The sequence below is a fragment of the Lampetra planeri genome, unplaced genomic scaffold (genome assembly GCF_965212315.1).
Source record: "Lampetra planeri unplaced genomic scaffold, kcLamPlan1.2.h2 scaffold_252, whole genome shotgun sequence".
Classification (NCBI taxonomy): Eukaryota; Metazoa; Chordata; class Hyperoartia; order Petromyzontiformes; family Petromyzontidae; genus Lampetra; species Lampetra planeri.
In genome coordinates this window covers 68,925-95,000 of record NW_027615080.1, presented here as the reverse complement: position 1 = coordinate 95,000, position 26,076 = coordinate 68,925, and the positions used below count along the sequence as shown (strand labels likewise).

At 52.9% G+C, this 26,076-nt stretch overlaps 1 protein-coding gene across 1 annotated transcript in view; it reads left to right on the top strand.

The window, feature by feature from the left end:
* LOC144740638 (dynactin subunit 2-like) overlaps window positions 1–25,351 on the top strand; it is a 26,732-nt gene extending 1,381 nt beyond the window's left edge. Inside the window, exons 2-15 of the mRNA XM_078623433.1 lie at window positions 2,587–2,630; window positions 3,531–3,589; window positions 4,018–4,086; window positions 5,056–5,153; window positions 12,912–13,090; window positions 15,029–15,163; window positions 15,701–15,734; window positions 17,539–17,616; window positions 18,124–18,162; window positions 20,680–20,757; window positions 21,201–21,291; window positions 23,400–23,507; window positions 23,988–24,079; window positions 24,919–25,351. Coding sequence (XP_078479559.1) covers window positions 2,587–2,630; window positions 3,531–3,589; window positions 4,018–4,086; window positions 5,056–5,153; window positions 12,912–13,090; window positions 15,029–15,163; window positions 15,701–15,734; window positions 17,539–17,616; window positions 18,124–18,162; window positions 20,680–20,757; window positions 21,201–21,291; window positions 23,400–23,507; window positions 23,988–24,079; window positions 24,919–25,005 — 1,191 coding nt within the window. The 3' untranslated portion in view covers window positions 25,006–25,351. The remainder of the gene's footprint in view (window positions 1–2,586; window positions 2,631–3,530; window positions 3,590–4,017; window positions 4,087–5,055; window positions 5,154–12,911; window positions 13,091–15,028; window positions 15,164–15,700; window positions 15,735–17,538; window positions 17,617–18,123; window positions 18,163–20,679; window positions 20,758–21,200; window positions 21,292–23,399; window positions 23,508–23,987; window positions 24,080–24,918) is intronic.
* The last annotated feature ends 725 nt before the right edge of the window (window positions 25,352–26,076 follow it).

Sequence of the window (26,076 nt, the reverse complement as noted above, 5' to 3'; positions counted from 1 at the left end):
GCTGTTAGCGAGCAGCACCTGTGAAGGCCGGCACGGCACACGAGGGGGGTGGGTGGCCAGCACCACGCCCGGCCGCCTTTGTCTCCCCAGTGGCGATGTTTACTACACACCGCACCAGGTACACATTTGAGGCTGAGTCGACCTAGGGGAGGCCTAGGACCTGTTCAGATAACGCGAATACCCACGTGGGTCACGTACACACACATACAGTACACACACCCATATACAGTACAGTCTACACACCCATATACAGTACAGTCTACACACCCATATACAGTACAGTCTACACACCCATATACAGTACAGTCTACACACATAGATACAGTACAGTCTACACACCCATATACAGTACAGTCTACACACCCATATACAGTACAGTCTACACACCCATATACAGTACAGCCTACACACCCACATACAGTACAGTCTATACACCCATATACAGTACAGTCTACACACCCACATACCCATATACAGTACAGTCTACACACCCACATACAGTACAGTCTACACACCCATATACAGTACAGTCTACACACCCATATACAGTACAGTCTACACACAAATACAGTACAGTCTACACACATAGATACAGTACAGTCTACACACCCATATACAGTACAGTCTACACACTCATATACAGTACAGTCTACACACCCACGTACAGTACAGCCCACACACCCATATACAGTACAGTCTACACACATATACAGTACAGTATACACACAACCACATACAGTACAGTCTACACAGACACATGCAATATCTACAATTGTTTGATTTACTAATTGGCTGTGTCGGGTGGTGGCGGGTTTAACGACACATTTATATTTAGGCGATCAAACCCCCAAAAACTCCTCCTATTATGGACACATGCATTACAGTCACCTACAATGTGTCAACAGATACACAGAAACACATCTTTCGTACGCGGGCAAATGTCAGATCTTTGTCTTTTAAAATCGGGGGTGGTGGGGGGAGGGTGAATTACCGATAACCGAATGAAATAAAAACCGGTTAGCAGGTTTTTTATAAATATATCTCCTGTAGTAACGTCACGTGTTTAGCTTCGTTAACGGAGCATTAAAGGCACCGGCTGTATCATGGGATACCTTTATTGCCGATATCAAAGTATGAAAAAACACACTGTCCTGCGGAGGGAGCTGGTAGGAACGTCGGGTTGCTCGGTCAATGGCCTGCAGGGTCAACGGCGGCGTGGTGTATTCCGCAAATATGGCCGACTGTGAGGGCGGGCACATGCCGGCGTGAGTAGGTTAAACGTTGAGTTTTATAAGGGCACCACGGGGTGACCAGCCCCTCCCCACCCAGCCCCACCCCCCACCCAGCCCCACCCTCCCCACCCTCCCCTCTCCACCCAGCCCCACCTCTCCCATTTTTGGATGCACGACGGACGGACGGACACAATAATCCCCTGTGGGCTGGTGGAACCAGGTGGTTCCTACCAGTATAAGAAAGTTTACGCTGGAGGTTTAACCTACAGGCTGGATTGTGTGAGGAGCTCACAAATCCTTGAAAGATCTGAACAAAGTCCCATCGGTGAGCTCCTCCGGCAGGCAAGGCTGCGTTGGCTGGATCATGTAGCCCGCATGCCCAGCCACCGCATGCCCAGCCACCGCATGCCCAGCCACCGCATGCCCAGCCACCGCATGCCCCAGCCACCGCATGCCCCAGCCACCGCATGCCCCAGCCACCGCATGCCCAGCCACCGCATGCCCCAGCCACCGCATGCCCCAGCCACCGCATGCCCCAGCCACCGCATGCCCAGCCACCGCATGCCTAAACAGCTTTTGTTCGGCCGGATCGAGGGGGCTAAACGGGCGCGGCACGGGCTAGAGAAGAGATGGAGTGATGTGGTACAGGAGGACGTGGAGCTGAGTGGACTTGCCGATGACTGGTACCAGCGGTGTCAAGATCGGCCTCAGTGGAGGAGGCTCGTGAAGGACGCTACTGGGCAGTTGGAGGCAGTCGCCCTCCAACAACAACGGAGGGCGGAGGAGCGACGCTCACAACAACGAGCGGAGCGCCGGGTGGCTAAAGCACAGCAAATTGGCACAGTAGGGGGCACAGGTGGTGCATCAGCCAGTCATCTGGGTCATCTCGGTCAGTCGACCCGTGGCACCTGCTGGGTCTGCCCCGTGACCTCCTGCCAAAGGGCGTTCGACACTTCACGTGGCCTCAAGGTGCACATGGCCTGGCACAAGCGTCGTGGTGACGTCACCGCCACTTAGTGGCGAATGGCGGTTGTCGTTGTGTGCGGGGAGCGGTGGCGCAGTGGTTAGCGCACTTTCGCTGCGAACCCCGGCAATCCGAGTTCGATTCCCGCTCACTGCCACCAACGCCGGTGACGATTTATCTGAACCAGGTCCTGGGCCTCCCCTAGGTCGACTCAGCCTCAAATGAGTGCCTGGTGCGGTGTGTAAAATCATCGCCACTGGGGAGACAAAGGCGGCCGGGCGTGGTGCTCGTGTGCCACACTGCCGGCCTTCACAGGTGCTGCTCGCTAACAGCACTTGCCCCTACAGTCTGTTGAGGCTACACGGGGGATCTTTGTCTTTGTCATTGCAGAATCTGGAGGCTGATGTCTACGAGACCGGCGACTCGAAGGTTCGATTCGAAGCGATTCAATTCCCGCATTTGACATCACTTAGAGGCGATGACGTCACGACGCGCTGGTGCCAGGCTAGGTGCCTGGTGCCAGGCTAGGTGCCTGGCACCAGGTGTCGTTGGTCGCACGATGAACCCTGAAAAATCCGAACCGTGCCTTGTCTGGCTCTAGAATCATTATTATACCGAAAGAGCCAAATAATCATTATTATATTCTTGGTTCTTTCGGTAAAGTCACGTAGAAGGGAAGTAATAAAATAATAAAAATAAAACATAATAAAATAATATTACTTCCCTTCTAAGTGACTTTACCGAAAGAACCAAGAAGATGAATCCCTGCAGTCACGAAAGTTTTAAATCGAAAAATAATTATTATATTATTAATTATATTTGTTATCATAATTAATATTATAATTAATAATTAGAATGCCTAATTGTTAATTATAATATATTTTATACTTATAAATGTATTATCATAATTATTCTAATATGATTAATATTAATGATAATCATAATTAAATTAATAATTATTATGTTTCATTGTTAATTATAATTAATAATTGTACTAATTAATTATAAATGTATTAGTATAATTATACTAATTAATTATTATCATAATTATTGTCAACTTGTAACGATACTCAGAGGCGCCACGAGGCGTCGGGACCACAGCGGAGCGGTGGTGATGGTGGTGATGGTGGTGGTGATGGTGGTGATGGTGGTGATGATGGTGATGATGGTGGTGATGGTGGTGGTGATGGTGGTGATGGTGGTGATGATGGTGATGATGGTGGTGATGGTGGTGATGGTGGTGATGGTGGTGGTGATGGTGGTGATGGTGGTGGTGATGGTGGTGATGGTGGTGATGGTGGTGGTGATGGTGGTGATGGTGGTGATGATGGTGATGATGGTGGTGATGGTGGTGATGGTGGTGGTGGTGATGGTGGTGATGGTGGTGGTGGTGGTGGTGATGATGGTGATGATGGTGATGATGGTGGTGGTGGTGATGGTGGTGATGGTGGTGGTGGTGGTGGTGATGGTGGTGGTGGTGGTGGTGATGGTGGTGATGGTGGTGGTGATGGTGGTGGTGGTGGTGGTGATGGTGGTGATGATGGTGGTGATGGTGGTGATGGTGGTGGTGATGGTGGTGATGGTGGTGATGATGGTGATGATGATGGTGGTGGTGATGGTGGTGATGGTGGTGGTGATGGTGATGGTGGTGGCGGTGATGGTGGTGGTGATGATGATGGTGGTGGTGACGATGGTGGTGGTGATGGTGGTGATGGTGGTGGTGGCGATGGTGGTGATGGTGGTGATGATGGTGATGATGATGGTGGTGGTGGTGGTAATGGATCACACACCCTGTCTACCATCCTTGCCCTTAGATAGAAGATGATGGTGGTGGTGATGGTGGTGATGGTGATGACCAGGTCACAGTGAAGAACCAGCGGTCACCTCCAGGTATCCAGCTCTCTTGGTTGCTGATGAATGCATGGGAGTGCATCTACTCAGCCTTAAACAATAAGCACGACAACACGAAGAAGGATCACGCGCACGGAACGACGGTGGTGGAAGCAGTCGTGAACAACAGCTGATCGGAATGGCATTCGAGACAAAGGTGGTCTGGGAGTCACCTAGGTAGACTCAGCATTAATAATAACAACTTGGTAAAGTCGTGCATTGTGTAAGGCGCAAATCACGTGGTTCTGATTTCTAATATGCGAATGTCATCGGAAGGCTTTCTGGGAAATCCCTTGATCAATTTGGCCGAATTCTCTCCGGTAATAGCAACAAAAAGCTTCATAGCTCATCGGATTCCTCCAGTATCAATCAATATTCTGATTACGAACGTCAACTTTACGCTAAAGTAATGCACGAGCAGACAATGTCTCCTTCACGAGCATATCCGCCTCTCCACACACACACAGCGTAAACATGCAAGTCACTGTATTTATTACACATCACATCATAGCACTGTAGTTCTTACACATCAAGTGAATGTGTTTCTTACACAGCACATCATAGCACTAGTTCTTACACATCCCATCATAGCACTGTAGTTCTTACACATCAAGTCACTGTATTTATTACACATCACATCTTTTCTCCCCCCCCTCCCACCTTTCCCCCCCTTCCTCCCACCTTCCCCCACCCCCCTCCCTATTACTAACGCGTTAGTGGAGTGATTTCCACCACCACAACCACCAACCACCACCACCAACCACCAACCACCACAACCAGCACCGCCGCCATCCCTCAGTTCGAGGTCAAAGACGAAGTTGACCCTCCGCACCGAGAGCGCTGACCCTGCCACGCTCGGCTGCCCTTGGGAGGAGGAGCTCGCTCAGGGCGCGTGGCCCAGCAGGGCCAGGCAGGGACACTTGGGGGGCCAGGCAGTGACGCGTTGGGTGTCGCTTCTGTGAGTTGCAGGCAGGCAGAGAGCGTGGGGCGGGCAGCGCGGCGAGGGTTTCGCCGGGAGCCTGCGCCAGCGATGCGAACACCTGCGGAGGGAAGTGTTGGAGCTCGAAGTAAGGGACATCATCATCCTCGTCGTCGTCAACATCGTCAACATCATCGTCATCGTTGTTGTCATCGTTGTCATCATTGTCAAGATCGTCAACATCGTCATCATCGTTGTCATCATCGTTGTCATCGTCATCATCGTTGTCATCATCATCGTCATCATCGTTGTCATCATGATCGTCTTCAACATCATAATCGTCGTCGTTTTCGCATTCACCGTCATCTCCACCAGCGCCGTCATCATCATGGATACGATCGTCGATGTCATAATCATCATGATCATAGTCGTCATCGTCACCACCATCATCATCCTCGTCATTGTTGTCATCATCATCAATGTCGTCATGAACACTGTCGTCTTGTGATGATGTTGATGTCTTGTCAGTGTCTTCGTCATCATTATCATGATTACCATCACATACTTAATTCATTCGCCTTTTCTCCATCACTATCATCATCATCATCACCACATAATCACCATCCTACCCTCTCTCCTCTACCTGTCGCCACGGTGGCTAGGAGATGTTAACTACCTCGCCTGGTCTACAGGAGGACGTGGGTTCGATCCCGACCCCTGATGCCTGCTGCTGTATATTTGGAGTTTGCGTGTCTCTCTCTCTCTCATCATCGCCACGGTGGCTAGGAGATGTTAACTACCTCGCCTGGTGTGCAGGAGGTCGTGGGTTCGATCCCGACCCTGACGCCTGCTGCTGTATATTTGGAGTTTGCGTGTCTCTCTCTCTCCTTGTGGTCGCACGGATTTTTCTCGGGGGTCCTCCGGTTTTCCCCTCCACATTTACAATCAACATCACCACGCGTTTAGAGTGTTTGGCGACTGCGTGAAACGTCCACGTGATGACCCACTTCGTTGGGTTACCATTCGTGATGGGCCAGGTCGCTTCTGAAAAAGAGCTACCTGGTAAGATAAAAAAAAGTTTCGTTTCTGTAGTTTAGTTTATCTTAGAATCAAAATCCTCCTCGTATCTACCTGCACCACCATCATAATCAATGCACCATCATCACGATCACCAGTGTACACCATCACCACACATCACTCTGCACCATCATCATCATCACGATCACCACAGTGTACACCATCACCACACATCACTCTGCACCATCATCATCATCACGATCACCACAGTGTACACCATCACCACACATCACTCTGCACCATCATCATCATCACGATCACCACAGTGTACACCATCACCACACATCACTCTGCACCATCATCATCATCACGATCACCACAGTGTACACCATCACCACACATCACTCTGCACCATCATCATCATCACGATCACCACAGTGTACACCATCACCACACATCACTCTGCACCATCATCATCATCACGATCACCACAGTGTACACCATCACCACACATCACTCTGCACCATCATCATCATCACGATCACCACAGTGTACACCATCACCACACATCACTCTGCACCATCATCATCATCACGATCACCACAGTGTACACCATCACCACACATCACTCTGCACCATCATCATCATCACGATCACCACAGTGTACACCATCACCACACATCACTCTGCACCATCATCATCATCACGATCACCACAGTGTACACCATCACCACACATCACTCTGCACCATCATCATCATCACGATCACCACAGTGTACACCATCACCACACATCACTCTGCACCATCATCATCATCACGATCACCACAGTGTACACCATCACCACACATCACTCTGCACCATCATCATCATCACGATCACCACAGTGTACACCATCACCACACATCACTCTGCACCATCATCATCATCACGATCACCACAGTGTACACCATCACCACACATCACTCTGCACCATCATCATCATCACGATCACCACAGTGTTCACCATCACCACACATCACTCTGCACCATCATCATCATCACGATCACCACAGTGTACACCATCACCACACATCACTCTGCACCATCATCATCATCACGATCACCACAGTGTACACCATCACCACACATCACTCTGCACCATCATCATCATCACGATCACCACAGTGTACACCATCACCACACATCACTCTGCACCATCATCATCATCACGATCACCACAGTGTACACCATCACCACACATCACTCTGCACCATCATCATCATCACGATCACCACAGTGTACACCATCACCACACATCACTCTGCACCATCATCATCATCACGATCACCACAGTGTACACCATCACCACACATCACTCTGCACCATCATCATCATCACGATCACCACAGTGTACACCATCACCACACATCACTCTGCACCATCATCATCATCACGATCACCACAGTGTACACCATCACCACACATCACTCTGCACCATCATCATCATCACGATCACCAGTGTACACCATCACCACACATCACTCTGCACCATCATCATCATCACGATCACCACAGTGTACACCATCACCACACATCACTCTGCACCATCATCATCATCACGATCACCACAGTGTACACCATCACCACACATCACTCTGCACCATCATCATCATCACGATCACCACAGTGTACACCATCACCACACATCACTCTGCACCATCATCATCATCACGATCACCACAGTGTACACCATCACCACACATCACTCTGCACCATCATCATCATCACGATCACCACAGTGTACACCATCACCACACATCACTCTGCACCATCATCATCATCACGATCACCACAGTGTACACCATCACCACACATCACTCTGCACCATCATCATCATCACGATCACCACAGTGTACACCATCACCACACATCACTCTGCACCATCATCATCATCACGATCACCACAGTGTACACCATCACCACACATCACTCTGCACCATCATCATCATCACGATCACCACAGTGTACACCATCACCACACATCACTCTGCACCATCATCATCATCACGATCACCACAGTGTACACCATCACCATACATCACTCTGCACCATCATCATCATCACGATCACCACAGTGTACACCATCACCACACATCACTCTGCACCATCATCATCATCACGATCACCACAGTGTACACCATCACCACACATCACTCTGCACCATCATCATCATCACGATCACCACAGTGTACACCATCACCACACATCACTCTGCACCATCATCATCATCACGATCACCACAGTGTACACCATCACCACACATCACTCTGCACCATCATCATCATCACGATCACCACAGTGTACACCATCACCACACATCACTCTGCACCATCATCATCATCACGATCACCACAGTGTACACCATCACCACACATCACTCTGCACCATCATCATCATCACGATCACCACAGTGTACACCATCACCACACATCACTCTGCACCATCATCATCATCACGATCACCACAGTGTACACCATCACCATACATCACTCTGCACCATCATCATCATCACGATCACCAGTGTACACCATCACCATACATCACTCTGCACCATCATCATCATCACGATCACCAGTGTACACCATCACCACACATCACTCTGCACCATCATCATCATCACGATCACCAGTGTACACCATCACCATACATCACTCTGCACCATCATCATCATCACGATCACCACAGTGTACACCATCACCACACATCACTCTGCACCATCATCATCATCACGATCACCACAGTGTACACCATCACCACACATCACTCTGCACCATCATCATCATCACGATCACCACAGTGTACACCATCACCACACATCACTCTGCACCATCATCATCATCACGATCACCACAGTGTACACCATCACCACACATCACTCTGCACCATCATCATCATCACGATCACCACAGTGTACACCATCACCACACATCACTCTGCACCACCATCATCATCACGATCACCACAGTGTACACCATCACCACACATCACTCTGCACCATCATCATCATCACGATCACCACAGTGTACACCATCACCACACATCACTCTGCACCATCATCATCATCATCACGATCACTGCTATCACTTCTCCCACACAGGCCACCAGAGGTGGGACAAAGTCATTGTTATGCAAGTCCAAGTCGAGTCGCAAGTCATCAAATTCATGACTCGAGTCTGACTCGAGTCCAAGTCACATGACTCGAGTCCACATCTCATAGGTGGGACAAAGTCATTGTTATGCAAGTCCAAGTCGAGTCGCAAGTCATCAAATTCATGACTCGAGTCTGACTCGAGTCCAAGTCACATGACTCGAGTCCACATCTCATAGGTGGGACAAAGTCATTGTTATGCAAGTCCAAGTCGAGTCGCAAGTCATCAAATTCATGACTCGAGTCTGACTCGAGTCCAAGTCACATGACTCGAGTCCACATCTCAGAGGTGGGACAAAGTCATTGTTATGCAAGTCCAAGTCGAGTCGCAAGTCATCAAATTCATGACTCGAGTCTGACTCGAGTCCAAGTCACATGACTCGAGTCCACATCTCATAGGTGGGACAAAGTCATTGTTATGCAAGTCCAAGTCGAGTCGCAAGTCATCAAATTCATGACTCGAGTCTGACTCGAGTCCAAGTCACATGACTCGAGTCCACATCTCATAGGTGGGACAAAGTCATTGTTATGCAAGTCCAAGTCGAGTCGCAAGTCATCAAATTCATGACTCGAGTCTGACTCGAGTCCAAGTCACATGACTCGAGTCCACATCTCATAGGTGGGACAAAGTCATTGTTATGCAAGTCCAAGTCGAGTCGCAAGTCATCAAATTCATGACTCGAGTCTGACTCGAGTCCAAGTCACATGACTCGAGTCCACATCTCATAGGTGGGACAAAGTCATTGTTATGCAAGTCCAAGTCGAGTCGCAAGTCATCAAATTCATGACTCGAGTCTGACTCGAGTCCAAGTCACATGACTCGAGTCCACATCTCATAGGTGGGACAAAGTCATTGTTATGCAAGTCCAAGTCGAGTCGCAAGTCATCAAATTCATGACTCGAGTCTGACTCGAGTCCAAGTCACATGACTCGAGTCCACATCTCATAGGTGGGACAAAGTCATTGTTATGCAAGTCCAAGTCGAGTCGCAAGTCATCAAATTCATGACTCGAGTCTGACTCGAGTCCAAGTCACATGACTCGAGTCCACATCTCATAGGTGGGACAAAGTCATTGTTATGCAAGTCCAAGTCGAGTCGCAAGTCATCAAATTCATGACTCGAGTCTGACTCGAGTCCAAGTCACATGACTCGAGTCCACATCTCATAGGTGGGACAAAGTCATTGTTATGCAAGTCCAAGTCGAGTCGCAAGTCATCAAATTCATGACTCGAGTCTGACTCGAGTCCAAGTCACATGACTCGAGTCCACATCTCATAGGTGGGACAAAGTCATTGTTATGCAAGTCCAAGTCGAGTCGCAAGTCATCAAATTCATGACTCGAGTCTGACTCGAGTCCAAGTCACATGACTCGAGTCCACATCTCATAGGTGGGACAAAGTCATTGTTATGCAAGTCCAAGTCGAGTCGCAAGTCATCAAATTCATGACTCGAGTCTGACTCGAGTCCAAGTCACATGACTCGAGTCCACATCTCATAGGTGGGACAAAGTCATTGTTATGCAAGTCCAAGTCGAGTCGCAAGTCATCAAATTCATGACTCGAGTCTGACTCGAGTCCAAGTCACATGACTCGAGTCCACATCTCATAGGTGGGACAAAGTCATTGTTATGCAAGTCCAAGTCGAGTCGCAAGTCATCAAATTCATGACTCGAGTCTGACTCGAGTCCAAGTCACATGACTCGAGTCCACATCTCATAGGTGGGACAAAGTCATTGTTATGCAAGTCCAAGTCGAGTCGCAAGTCATCAAATTCATGACTCGAGTCTGACTCGAGTCCAAGTCACATGACTCGAGTCCACATCTCATAGGTGGGACAAAGTCATTGTTATGCAAGTCCAAGTCGAGTCGCAAGTCATCAAATTCATGACTCGAGTCTGACTCGAGTCCAAGTCACATGACTCGAGTCCACATCTCATAGGTGGGACAAAGTCATTGTTATGCAAGTCCAAGTCGAGTCGCAAGTCATCAAATTCATGACTCGAGTCTGACTCGAGTCCAAGTCACATGACTCGAGTCCACATCTCATAGGTGGGACAAAGTCATTGTTATGCAAGTCCAAGTCGAGTCGCAAGTCATCAAATTCATGACTCGAGTCTGACTCGAGTCCAAGTCACATGACTCGAGTCCACATCTCATAGGTGGGACAAAGTCATTGTTATGCAAGTCCAAGTCGAGTCGCAAGTCATCAAATTCATGACTCGAGTCTGACTCGAGTCCAAGTCACATGACTCGAGTCCACATCTCATAGGTGGGACAAAGTCATTGTTATGCAAGTCCAAGTCGAGTCGCAAGTCATCAAATTCATGACTCGAGTCTGACTCGAGTCCAAGTCACATGACTCGAGTCCACATCTCATAGGTGGGACAAAGTCATTGTTATGCAAGTCCAAGTCGAGTCGCAAGTCATCAAATTCATGACTCGAGTCTGACTCGAGTCCAAGTCACATGACTCGAGTCCACATCTCATAGGTGGGACAAAGTCATTGTTATGCAAGTCCAAGTCGAGTCGCAAGTCATCAAATTCATGACTCGAGTCTGACTCGAGTCCAAGTCACATGACTCGAGTCCACATCTCATAGGTGGGACAAAGTCATTGTTATGCAAGTCCAAGTCGAGTCGCAAGTCATCAAATTCATGACTCGAGTCTGACTCGAGTCCAAGTCACATGACTCGAGTCCACATCTCATAGGTGGGACAAAGTCATTGTTATGCAAGTCCAAGTCGAGTCGCAAGTCATCAAATTCATGACTCGAGTCTGACTCGAGTCCAAGTCACATGACTCGAGTCCACATCTCATAGGTGGGACAAAGTCATTGTTATGCAAGTCCAAGTCGAGTCGCAAGTCATCAAATTCATGACTCGAGTCTGACTCGAGTCCAAGTCACATGACTCGAGTCCACATCTCATAGGTGGGACAAAGTCATTGTTATGCAAGTCCAAGTCGAGTCGCAAGTCATCAAATTCATGACTCGAGTCTGACTCGAGTCCAAGTCACATGACTCGAGTCCACATCTCATAGGTGGGACAAAGTCATTGTTATGCAAGTCCAAGTCGAGTCGCAAGTCATCAAATTCATGACTCGAGTCTGACTCGAGTCCAAGTCACATGACTCGAGTCCACATCTCATAGGTGGGACAAAGTCATTGTTATGCAAGTCCAAGTCGAGTCGCAAGTCATCAAATTCATGACTCGAGTCTGACTCGAGTCCAAGTCACATGACTCGAGTCCACATCTCATAGGTGGGACAAAGTCATTGTTATGCAAGTCCAAGTCGAGTCGCAAGTCATCAAATTCATGACTCGAGTCTGACTCGAGTCCAAGTCACATGACTCGAGTCCACATCTCATAGGTGGGACAAAGTCATTGTTATGCAAGTCCAAGTCGAGTCGCAAGTCATCAAATTCATGACTCGAGTCTGACTCGAGTCCAAGTCACATGACTCGAGTCCACATCTCATAGGTGGGACAAAGTCATTGTTATGCAAGTCCAAGTCGAGTCGCAAGTCATCAAATTCATGACTCGAGTCTGACTCGAGTCCAAGTCACATGACTCGAGTCCACATCTCATAGGTGGGACAAAGTCATTGTTATGCAAGTCCAAGTCGAGTCGCAAGTCATCAAATTCATGACTCGAGTCTGACTCGAGTCCAAGTCACATGACTCGAGTCCACATCTCTGCAGGCCACCGTACCTGGCTCCCCACTTGGGGAGGAGCCGTCGTCTCCCGCTCAGCCGTCTGCCCTCAGGGAGCAGCTGAGGCGGCTGGAGGGCGCCCTGGGGGAAGGGGGAGCCCTGGGGGAGGGAGGACCCGGGGAGGGAACGACCCCAGCAGCGCAGGACCCCAGTGGGGACAACGCGAGGTGTGTGCCCACCGCCTGTGCCCACCGCCTGTGCCCACCGCCTGTGCCACCACCACACCTGTGTCTACACCACCACCACTAGCACATCTACACCACCACTACCACACCTGTACACACCACCTACACCACTACCACCACCACACCTACACCACCACTACCACACCTACACCACTACCACCACCACTACCACACCTACACCACCACCACACCTGTACACACCACCACCACCACACCTGTACACACCACCACCACCACACCTGTACACACCACCTACACCACCACCACTACCACATCTGAGTGGATCACACCACCACCATGACCAGCATCACCGCCACCAACGTCAAAGATCCCCCGTGTAGCCTTAACAGACTGTAGGGGCAAGTGCTGTTAGCGAGCACCTATGAAGGCCGACACGGCACACGAGGGGGTGGGTGGCCAACACCACGCCCGGCCGCCTTTGTTTCCCCAGTGGTGATGTTTATACACCACACCATGTACTAATTTCAGGCTGAGTTTACCTAGGAGAGGCCCAGCACCGGTTAAAATAATCGTTACCGGTGTTGACTGTGAGCAGAAATCGAGCCCGGGTCGCCGGGTTCGTAGCAACAGCGCGCGCTAATCACTGCGCCACCGCTCCCAATACACACGTACACACTACGCACACACGTACACACTACACACACACTACACACACACTACACACACACTACACACACTCATACACACTACACACACACACTACACACACTACACACACACACTACACACACTACACACACTCATACACACTACACACACACACTACACACACTACACACACACACTACACACACTACACACACACACTACACACACGTACACACTACACACACGTACACACTACACACACACTACACACTACACACACGTACACACTACACACACGTACACACTACACACACGTACACACTACACACACGTACACACTACACACACGTACACACTACACACACACTACACACTACACACACGTACACACTACACACACACTACACACACACTACACACACACACTACACACACTACACACACACTACACACACGTACACACTACACACACGTACACACTACACACACACTACACACACACTACACACACACACTACACACACACTCCACACACACTACACACACACTACACACACACACTACATACACACACTACACACACACTACACACACGTACACACTACACACACACTACACACACACTACACACACACACTACACACACACTCCACACACACTACACACACACTACACACACTACACACACACTACACACACACACTACACACACTCCACACACACTATACACACACTACACACACACTACACACACACTACACACACACTACACACACACTACACACACACTACACACACACTACACACACACTACACACACACTACACACACACTATACACACACACGTACACACACTACACACACTCCACACACACTACACACACACTACACACACACTACACACACACTACACACACACTACACACACACTACACACACACTACACACACACTACACACACACTACACACACACTACACACACACTACACACACACTACACACACACTACACACACACTACACACACACTACACACACACTACACACACTACACACACACACTACACACACTACACACACACACTACACACACTACACACACACACTACACACACTACACACACACACTACACACACTACACACACACACTACACACACTACACACACACACTACACACACTACACACACACACTACACACACTACACACACACACTACACACACTACACACACACACTACACACACTACACACACACACTACACACACTACACACACACACTACACACACTACACACATACACACGCAGACGCCTTCGCGCTCAGCTGACGACCCTGGCGACGCCATCCCCCGAGGTGCGAGGGCCCCAGCTGATGCCTGGAGCTGACGGGGGCCGGAGTGGCGACCGGTACCAGCACCACCAGCACCACCAGCACCAGCACCACCAGCACCACCAGCACCAGCACCACCAGGACCAGCACCACCAGCAGCAGCAGCACCAGCACCACCAGGACCACCACCACCAGCAGCAGGACCAGCAGCACCACCAGCACCAGGACCACCAGCACCAGAACCAGCAGCAGCACCAGGACCAGCAGCACCAGCAGCAGCAGCAGCAGCAGGACCAGCAGCAGTACCAGCAGCAGCAGGACCAGCACCACCAGGACCACCAGCAGCACCACCAGGACCAGCAGCAGCACCAGCAGCAGCAGCAGGACCAGCAGCAGCAGGACCAGCACCACCAGGACCAGCACCACCAGCAGCAGGACCAGCAGCAGTATCAGCAGCAGCAGGACCAGCACCACCAGGACCAGCACCACCAGCACCAGGACCAGCAGCAGTACCAGCAGCAGCAGGACCAGCACCACCAGGACCAGCACCACCAGCAGCAGCAGCAGCAGCAGCACCAGCAGCAGTACCAGCACCACCAGGACCAGCACCACCAGCAGCAGCAGCAGCAGCAGCACCAGCAGCAGTACCGCCTCTACCGGCAAGGCTCGCAGCACGGGCGGCGGGTGAGGAGGCGGCCACGCAGCACGGCCGACGCCTCGCGTGGCCTCGCCGCAAGAAGGGCCTCGGTTCGATATCCCGACTTGGGCGCCTTGGTCCGTGTGGACTTTGTGTTTGTGTGTTCTCTCAGCCTGTTCTGCAGAGACACGGGGTGTGTGGGTGTGGTGTGGGTGTGTGGCTGTGTGTGCGCTCAGCTGGGTCATGTGGCCCGCATGCCCAGCCACCGCATGCCTAAACAGCTTTTGTTCGGCTGGATCGAGGGGTTTAAACGGGCGCGGCACGGGCTAGAGAGAAGATGGAGTGATGTGGTACAGGAGGACGTGGAGCTGAGTGAACTTGCCGATGACTGGTACCAGCGGTGTCAAGATCGGCCTCAGTGGAGGAGGCTCGTGAAGGACGCTACTGGGCAGTTGGAGGCAGTCGCCCTCCAACAACAACGGAGGGCGGAGGAGCGACGCTCACAACAACGAGCGGAGCGCCGTGTGGCTAAAGCACAGCAAGTTGGCACAGTAGGGGGCACAGGTGGTGCATCAGCCAGTCATCTCGGTCATCTCGGTCAGTCGACCCGTGGCACCTGAGTCTGCCCCGTGACCTCCTGCAAGCGGGTGTTCGACACTTCACGTGATAGCCTCAAGGTGCACATGGCCTGGCACAAGCGCCGTGGTGACGTCACCGCCACTTAGTGGCGGTTGTTGCTCAGCTGACTGCAGAGTGGGTAGCGTAGCGCTACGAACCCGCCCACCAGAGAGTTCGATTCCCGCTCACGGCCACTAACACCAGTGACGATTATCTCTGTATCGGTCCTGGGCCTCCCCTAGGTCGACTCAGCCTGAAGTAGCCAAAAGGAAGACAAAGGCAGCCGAGCGTGGTGCTGGCCACCCACCCCCTCGTGTGCTGTGCCAGCCTTCATAGGTGCTGCTCGCTCTAACAGCACTTGCCCCAGCAGCCATACGGGAGGCTTTTGCCTTGTGTTTGAGAGTGAGTGCAGTGTGAGTATTCTCCCGCTGTTCTGCAGAGAGTGTGTGTCTGAGTGAATGTGAGTGGAGTTCTCTCTCCCTGTTCTGTGTGGGCTCTCATCTCTGGGTCTCCTCCCACGGCTACCATGACAACAATGCTAGCGTCTTCTAGGTTCTTTCGGTAAAGTCACGTAGAATGGAAATAATAAAATAATAAAAATAAAACATAATAAAATAATTCTCACGACGTTTCGGCCACAACGCAAGCAGCCGTCCTCAGGTGAAGAACAGGTCTGTCGAAACGTCGTGAGAATTAATTTTATTATGTTTTATTTTTATTATTTTATTATTTCCATTCTACGTTACTTTACCGAAAGAACCACGAAGATGAATCCCTGCAGTCACGAAAGCTTTAAATCGAAATTTAACAATGCTAACATTTATGATTATCACAACGACACTCAATGCAACTGCTATTGGCCAAATCATCCCTGATGCTCAGATAATGGGGTTCTATATGGGACGAGATAAAGGTTCTGTATAGGATGTGGGTTTTGTATGGGATGAAGGTTCTCTATGGGATGTGGGTTTTGTATGGGATGAGGGTTTTGTATGGAATGAAGGTTCTATATGGGATGTGGGTTCTATATGGGATGATGGTTTTGTATGGTTTGAGGGTTTTGTATGGGATAAGGGTTCTGTATGGGATGTGGGTTTTGTATGGGATGAAGGTTCTCTATGGGATGTGGGTTTTGTATGGGATGAGGATTTTGTATGGGATAAGGATTCTGTATGGTTTGAGGGTTCTGTATGGTTTGTGGGTTCTATATGGGACGCTCTGTGTCGTGTGTAGTTGGAGATTCTGGAGAAGAGGCTGGGAGATTTGGAAACGATGATGGGAATCTTTCCCGACGGAAACCTGGAGAAGTTGGCGAGTGATGCCATCACCACCACAACCGCCATCACCACCACAACCGCCATCACCACCACAACCACCATCACCACCACAACCGCCATCACCACCACAACCACCATCACCGCCACAACCGCCATCACCGCCACAACCGCTATCACCACCACAACCGCCATCACCACCACAACCGCCATCACCACCACAACCGCCATCACCACCACAACCGCCATCACCGCCAAAACCGCCATCACCGCCACCACCGCCAACACAGTTGATCTAATATTCGCCATCCCTGCCACCATCACGACAGCCATTACCGCTAACGTCCGCCACCATCACTTGAACATGAACCACGGCTACGAAAAGAATCACCGCCGCTACTACCACCATACCTCTAATACTGTCCACTTTCACCAACACTATCGTTAACAACCATCTCCACCACCACCACCACCAACCATTATCACAACATCCCATGGAGACCAGTTGGATGCTGACCGCTCTGAACTCTGTCGTGTGATTTAGAACGCCCTGCTGACCAATCTCCAGAGCCGCAACATTCTGGTAGGTGAGGCAGACTGGGCCCCGTCACGTGAATGTGGAGTATCCACCACGGGGGGCTCAGGGCCGCCAACAAGGATACACACCTGCCCATGCACGTTTGAGCGAATTTCAGTGATGACGTCTGACACAAGGCCTGGCAAGTAGTGGAGTGGTGGTGATGGCAGTAGGCCAAGACCAGGGTGAGTGGTGGTGGTGATGGTAGTAGTTCAAGGGGCAGGGTGAGTGGTGGTGGTGATGGTAGTAGTTCAAGGGGCAGGGTGAGTGGTGGTGGTGGTGATGGTAGTAGTCCAAGACCAGAGTGAGTGGTGGTGGTGATGGTAGTAGTCTAAGACCAGGGTGAGTGGTGGTGGTGATGGTAGTAGTTCAAGGGGCAGGGTGAGTGGTGGTGGTGATGGCAGTAGAACAAGACCAGGGTGAGTGGTGGTGGTGATGGTAGTAGTTCAAGACCAGGATGAGTGGTGGTGGTGATGGCAGTAGAACAAGACCAGGGTGAGTGGTGGTGGTGATGGTAGTAGTTCAAGACCAGGATGAGTGGTGGTGGTGATGGCAGTAGTCCAAGACCAGGGTGAGTGGTGGTGGTGATGGCAGTAGTCCAAGACCAGGATGAGTGGTGGTGGTGATGGCAGTAGTCCAAGACCAGGATGAGTGGTGGTGGTGATGGTAGTAGTTCAAGGGGCAGGGTGAGTGGTGGTGGTGATGGTAGTAGTTCAAGGGGCAGGCTGAGTGGTGGTGGTGATGGTAGTAGTTCAAGGGGCAGGCTGAGTGGTGGTGGTGATGTCAGTAGTTCAAGGGGCAGGGTGAGTGGTGGTGGTGATGGCAGTAGAACAAGACCAGGGTGAGTGGTGGTGGTGATGGTAGTAGTTCAAGGGGCAGGCTGAGTGGTGGTGGTGATGGTAGTAGTTCAAGGGGCAGGCTGAGTGGTGGTGGTGATGGTAGTAGTTCAAGACCAGGGTGAGTGGTGGTGGTGATGGCAGTAGTCCAAGACCAGGGTGAGTGGTGGTGGTGATGGTAGTAGTTCAAGGGGCAGGCTGAGTGGTGGTGGTGATGGTAGTAGTTCAAGACCAGGGTGTGTGGTGGTGGTGATGGCAGTAGTCCAAGGCCAGGGTGAGTGGTGGTGGTGATGGTAGTAGTTCAAGGGGCAGGGTGAGTGGTGGTGGTGATGGCAGTAGTCCAAGACCAGGGTGAGTGGTGGTGGTGGTGATGTCAGTAGTTCAAGGGGCAGGGTGAGTGGTGATGGTGATGGTAGTAGTTCAAGGGGCAGGGTGAGTGGTGGTGGTGATGGCAGTAGAACAAGACCAGGGTGAGTAGTGGTAGTGATGGTAGTAGTTCAAGACCAGGGTGAGTGGTGGTGGTGATGGTAGCAGTTCAAGGGGCAGGGTGAGTGGTGGTGGTGATGGTAGTAGTCCAAGACCAGGGTGAGTGGTGGTGGTGATGGTAGTAGTTCAATGGGCAGGCTGAGTGGTGGTGGTGATGGTAGTAGTTCAAGGGGCAGGGTGAGTAGTGGTGGTGATGGTAGTAGTTCAAGGGGCAGGGTGAGTGGTGGTGGTGATGTCAGTAGTCCAAGGGGCAGGGTGAGTGGTGGTGGTGATGGTAGTAGTTCAAGGGGCAGGGTGAGTGGTGGTGGTGATGTCAGTAGTTCAAGGGGCAGGCTGAGTGGTGGTGGTGATGGTAGTAGTTCAAGGGGCAGGGTGAGTGGTGGTGGTGGTGATGACAGTAGTTCAAGGGGCAGGCTGAGTGGTGGTGGTGATGGTAGTAGTCCAAGGGGCAGGGTGAGTGGTGGTGGTGATGGTAGTAGTTCAAGGGGCAGGGTGAGTGGTGGTGGTGATGGTAGTAGTTCAAGGGGCAGGGTGAGTGGTGGTGGTGATGGTAGTAGTCCAAGGGGCAGGGTGAGTGGTGGTGGTGATGGTAGTAGTTCAAGGGGCAGGGTGAGTGGTGGTGGTGATGGTAGTAGTTCAAGGGGCAGGGTGAGTGGTGGTGGTGATGTCAGCAGTTCAAGGGGCAGGCTGAGTGGTGGTGGTGATGGTAGTAGTTCAAGGGGCAGGGTGAGTGGTGGTGGTGGTGATGACAGTAGTTCAAGGGGCAGGGTGAGTGGTGGTGGTGATGGTAGTAGTCCAAGGGGCAGGGTGAGTGGTGGTGGTGATGGTAGTAGTTCAAGGGGCAGGGTGAGTGGTGGTGGTGATGTCAGTAGTTCAAGGGGCAGGGTGAGTGGTGGTGGTGATGGTAGTAGTCCAAGGGGCAGGGTGAGTGGTGGTGGTGATGTCAGTAGTCCAAGGGGCAGGGTGAGTGGTGGTGGTGATGGTAGTAGTCCAAGACCAGGGTGAGTGGTGGTGGTGATGTCAGTAGTCCAAGGGGCAGGGTGAGTGGTGGTGGTGATGGTAGTAGTCCAAGACCAGGGTGAGTGGTGGTGGTGATGTCAGTAGTCCAAGACCAGGGTGAGTGGTGGTGGTGATGGTAGTAGTTCAAGGGGCAGGGTGAGTGGTGGTGGTGGTGATGTCAGTAGGCGCTGTGTGTGTGCAGGGAGCTGTGGAGGTGTTGCAGTGCAGGATCGGATTGCTGCAGATATCGACACTGGACCACGTGGAGTTTCAGCTGCAGGTGAGTGCACAGACAAAGATCCCCCATAGAGCCTTCACAGATTGTTGGGGCAGGTTCTGTTAGTAAGCACCGCACATACACACACACACACAACAGCCGCCATTCGCCACCAAGTGGCGGTGACGTCACGACGGCGCTTGTGCCAGGCTAGGTGCACTCCCAGGCCAAGTGAATTGTCGAAGGCTCGCTGAGGGCAGGTCGCGAGACAGACCCAGGCGCCACGAGTTCGACCGAGATGACTGGCAGAGACACCAACTGTGCCAACTCGTTGCATTTTATCCGCACGTTGTTATGAGCGTCGCTCCTCTGCGCTGTTTTTTGGGAGGGCGACTGCCTCCCCAACTGCCCCCGGTCGCGTCCTTCACGAGCCTCCTCCACACACGAGCCTCCTCCACACCCGTGCTTTCCCCTACACCGCTGCGCTGTTTCCCCGTGTCGCCCAGGGTCTCCTGGTCAAGATGAGTGAACTGGACACGTTCCGCTCGGCGCTCGATGAACCCAGCGTCACAGGCAAGGTGAGCCTCAGGGCGGACTGGGGGGAGGGGGGGGGGAGTGAGTGCCAGGGTCTCTCTATGACCACAGATACGAGAGCGAATCGGTGGATTGATTACAATTGATGCGCACGTGTGGCGAGTGAATTGTTTCTGTCGTATGCAGTCGGCTGCCCGTGACCCCCTACGGGGCTCTGTAATTCACGAGGCACTGGGCAACAAAAAAAAGAGTTTCACCTAAAAGACAAAACCACACGGCAAATTCCCCGCAGCGAGCGTTCAGGATTTCTCGGTGCGTCGCGGATTTGGGGAGGAATTGTATTTGTTATTGATCCGAGACTTGCTCGCAAGCTACAGCAGCGCGGCCCGTGTCTTTCAACTCCCAAATAATCCGCAAAATAAAAAAAAAACCCAGACGAGGGGGTGGGGGGAGAGCTTCGTGATTTAATGTCAACCTCAAATGGAGAAATGTATGAATTCATTAATGGCGGAACCTCTTGAACCAGAGGGTGGCCAACTTGTGACAGACCCAAGAGGTGAAAGAGTGGTCATGAGTTGTGCACACAGCCGTGTGTGTGTGTGTGTGTACCCACACAGGGTGCTTAAAACAAGTATAACCCGTAAAAACAAAGTTTTTCACTATAAATCCTTTATATGCGTGGCGGCTAGAGTCATCTCGTCCTCTGGCTTGAGATGGCTGCCACCTATGGGTCAGAAGATTGCATTGCACCATTAAGCAATTGGTAATTAAATATAATATTTTTGTCCTAAAAAGTGTACAATTTGGGAAAAAAATGTTCACGAACATTAATTGTCACGCACAACGAGTCTGTGTGGAAAATGTCAGCTCGATTGGATCGCGGGAAGTGGGTTAAAAAACGACCGAAAGATTTGCACGGTCGTAAGCAAGCAAGCAAGCGCGCAAGTGAACTTAATATAAAGGATTTAAAAATGTGAACACTTCTGAGAATTTGCAACGACGCCTCAAGAAATGTGCCGCCTCCAGTCTCTGGAAACCACCTGGAGAAGATTCCAGGCATAGCGTTGTCCCATCTAAGTGTTAACATCTTTTTGAAGCACTCGGTATGTGTATGCAGGGGGCTTCAACAAATGTTAACACATTCCTGCGGAGGGAGCTGGTAGGAACGTCGGGTTGCTCGGTCAATGGCCTGCAGGGTCAACAACGGCGGCGTGGTGTATTCCGCAAATATGGCCGACTGTGAGGGCGGGCACAAGCCGGCGTGAGTAGGTTAAACGTTGAGTTTTATAAGGGCACCACGGGGTGACCAGCCCCTCCCCACCCAGCCCCTCCCCACCCAGCCCCTCCCCACCCAGCCCCTCCCCACCCAGCCCCTCCCCACCCAGCCCCTCCCCACCCAGCCCCTCCCCACCCAGCCCCTCCCCACCCAGCCCCTCCCCACCCAGCCCCTCCCCACCCAGCCCCTCCCCACCCAGCCCCTCCCCACCCAGCCCCTCCCCACCCAGCCCCTCCCCACCCAGCCCCTCCCCACCCAGCCCCTCCCCACCCAGCCCCTCCCCACCCAGCCCCTCCCCACCCAGCCCCTCCCCACCCAGCCCCTCCCCTCCCATTTTTGGATGCACGACGGACACAATAATCCCCTGTGGGCTGGTGTAACCAGGAGGTTCCTACCAGTAACACTTATATGGGACTATCATTTTTTTTATGTAAAAAGACCGAATATTGCACTGTAACGTGTTAATAGCTTCAAAGAGTCTCCACGTGTTCGCCATCGTCGTCAACGCGCGCCTGGAATCATCTCCAGGTGGTCTCCAGAGCCCGAAGTGGACACGACAATTATTGCGGCGTTGTTGCAAATTCTCTGAAGCGTCAGCATCGGGTTTTTTTAAGCGCCCGGCTCATTTGGTTTAGGTGGTGGGTTGGTGGTGGGTGGTGGTTTAGGTGGGTGGTGGTGGGTGAATGGTGGTGGGTGGGTGGTGGTGGTGGGTGGGTGGTGGTGGTGAGTGGGTGGGATGGTGGTGGTGGGTGGGTGGTGGTGGGTGAATGGTGGTGGGTGGATGGTGGTGGGTGGGTGGTGGTGGGTGGGTGGTGGTGGATGGTGGGTGGGTGGTGGTGTGCCTCCCATCAGCGGCTCCGTTATTTCAGAGCGCTGTGTGCGTGTGCCCGAACCCGCCAGGTGGCGGCGCTGCTCGCGCTGCTGGAGAGGCGCGAGTGGGTGGCGCAGGCGGTGCCCGGCGTCGTGCACAGGCTGGTGGTGCAAGCGGCGGAGCACGACCACGGTGGGGACACAGACAAAGATCCCCCGCGTAGCCTGCGCAGACTGCGGGGGCAAGTGCTGTTAGCGAGTAGCAGCACCTATGAAGGCCGGCACGGCGCACGAGGTGGGGGTGGGTGGCCAGCACCACGCCCGGCCGCCTTTGTCTCCCCCCAGTGGCGATGTTTACACACCGCACCAGGTACTCATTTCAGGCTGAGTCGACCTAGGGGAGGCCCAGGACCGGTTCTGATCATAATCGTCACTGGGTGTTGGCCGTGAGCGGGAATCGAACTCGGATCGCCGGGTTCGTAGCGCAGCGCAGCGCTGACCGCTCCACACCCGATCGGAGTGCGCATCTCACCGTCGGGGTGAGTTGTGGGGCTGTGGACAGGACCTGGGCTCACAGTTGCTCGACTCAATGTTGAACATTTTCTTTCTCCCTGCCCCCCATCCCCCCCCCCCCCGTCTCCCTGCCCCCCATCCCCTCTGCGCGTGCCCCCAGCGCTCCGCTTTGGGCAGCAGCTGCACGGCGTGCAGGCAGCGCAGCAGAGCCAGGCTGGGACCCTGAGAGCCAACGTGGCGCTGCTGCTCGAGGTGGCACCACACACACGGCCACACACACGGCCACACACACGGCCACACACACGGCCACACACACGGCCACACACACGGCCACACACACGGCCACACACACGGCCACACACACGGCCACACACACGGCCACACACACGGCCACACACACGGCCACACACACGGCCACACACACGGCCACACACACGGCCACACACACGGCCACACACACGGCCACACACACGGCCACACACACGGCCACACACACGGCCACACACACGGCCACACACACGGCCACACACACGGCCACACACACGGCCACACACACGGCCACACACACGGCCACACACACGGCCACACACACGGCCACACACACGGCCACACACACGGCCACACACACGGCCACACACACGGCCACACACACGGCCACACACACGGCCACACACACGTCTAACAGCGTCCACTCACACGTCTAACAGCGTCCACTCACCACCACCAGTAAATACAAAGATCCCCCGTGTAGCCTTAACACTGTTCGGGCAAGTGCTGTCAGCGAGCACCTACGCACGAGGGGCCGTGGCCAGCACCACGCCCGGCCGCCTTTGTCTCCCTCGTGGCGATGTTTACACACTGCACCAGGTACTCATTTGAGGCCGAGTCGATCTAGGGGAGGCCCTGGACCGGTTCAGATAAGTCACTGGTGTAGCGCAGCGCGCTAATCGCTGTGCAGCCGCTCCCCACACCACCATTACCACCACCGTCACACCACCACCACCGTCACACCACCACCACCGTCACACCACCACCACCGTCACACCACCACCACCGTCACACCACCACCATCTCCCTCCTCTCGCCCACAGATGGAGCAGTCGCTCAAGGAGAACGTGGCCTCCGTGCAGACAAACTTCGCCAGCCTTGAGGCACGGGTGACGCAACTTGGCCAGTGAAGAAAAGGAGACGAGAGGAGGAGGAGGTGAAGGAGTCAAAGAAAGAAAACGAGAAGTGGTGGCGGTGAGGTGCGGATGAAGCGTGCAGCAGAAGAGCCCGTGACGAGAGGTGACGAGAGGTGACGGTTTTGCACTTCAATCCGTGTCCTCGGTTGCAGCCTTCAGGGCGAATTCACGAAGCCCCCCCCCCCCCATCAGCGCTCTCACGCGACGGACAGCTCCCGTCTCCAGATGGAGGAGGAACGCAGTCCCGTCCTCACGCCGCTCCACCACCAGCACCACAAAGCAACCACGGCGCGTTGGCAGCACCGCCACCCCCTCCTTCAAAATAAACCGAGTGGCAGTTCACCACCCACCACCACCACCCACCACCACCACCCACCACCACCACCCACCACCACCACCCACCACCACCACCCACCACCACCACCCACCACCACCACCCACCACCACCACCCACCACCACCACCCACCACCACCACCCACCACCACCACCCACCACCACCACCCACCACCACCACCCACCCACCACCACCACCCACCACCACCACCACCCACCACCACCACCACCACCCACCACCACCACCCACCACCACCCACCACCACCACCACCACCCACCACCAACCACCACCCACCCACCACCACCACCCACCACCACCACCCACCACCACCCACCACCCACCACCCACCACCACCCACCACCACCCACCACCACCACCCACCCACCCACCACCACCACCGTCTGTCTCACCCTCCGCTCACTCACTCGCTCGCTCGCTCGCTGAACCCCACGTGGAGTCAAGAGAGGTGGTGGGTGGGTAGAGAGCCGTCTAAAACGCGTCCATCCTTTTTATTTTCCCTCGCCTGTCGTTTTATTGTAAATGTTAATTTCTTTGCATGAAACAATTCGGGGAACGTAACGCTTGGCAGGGGAGTGCCTCGAGACTGCGGGACTATGAGGAGCCGGTGAGGGGGGGGGTGGGGGGGGGCGAGGGGGGGGGGGAGTGAGGGGGGGGGGAGTGAGGGGGGGGGAATGAGCGGGAGGGGGGGGGTCTGTCCATCCATCCATC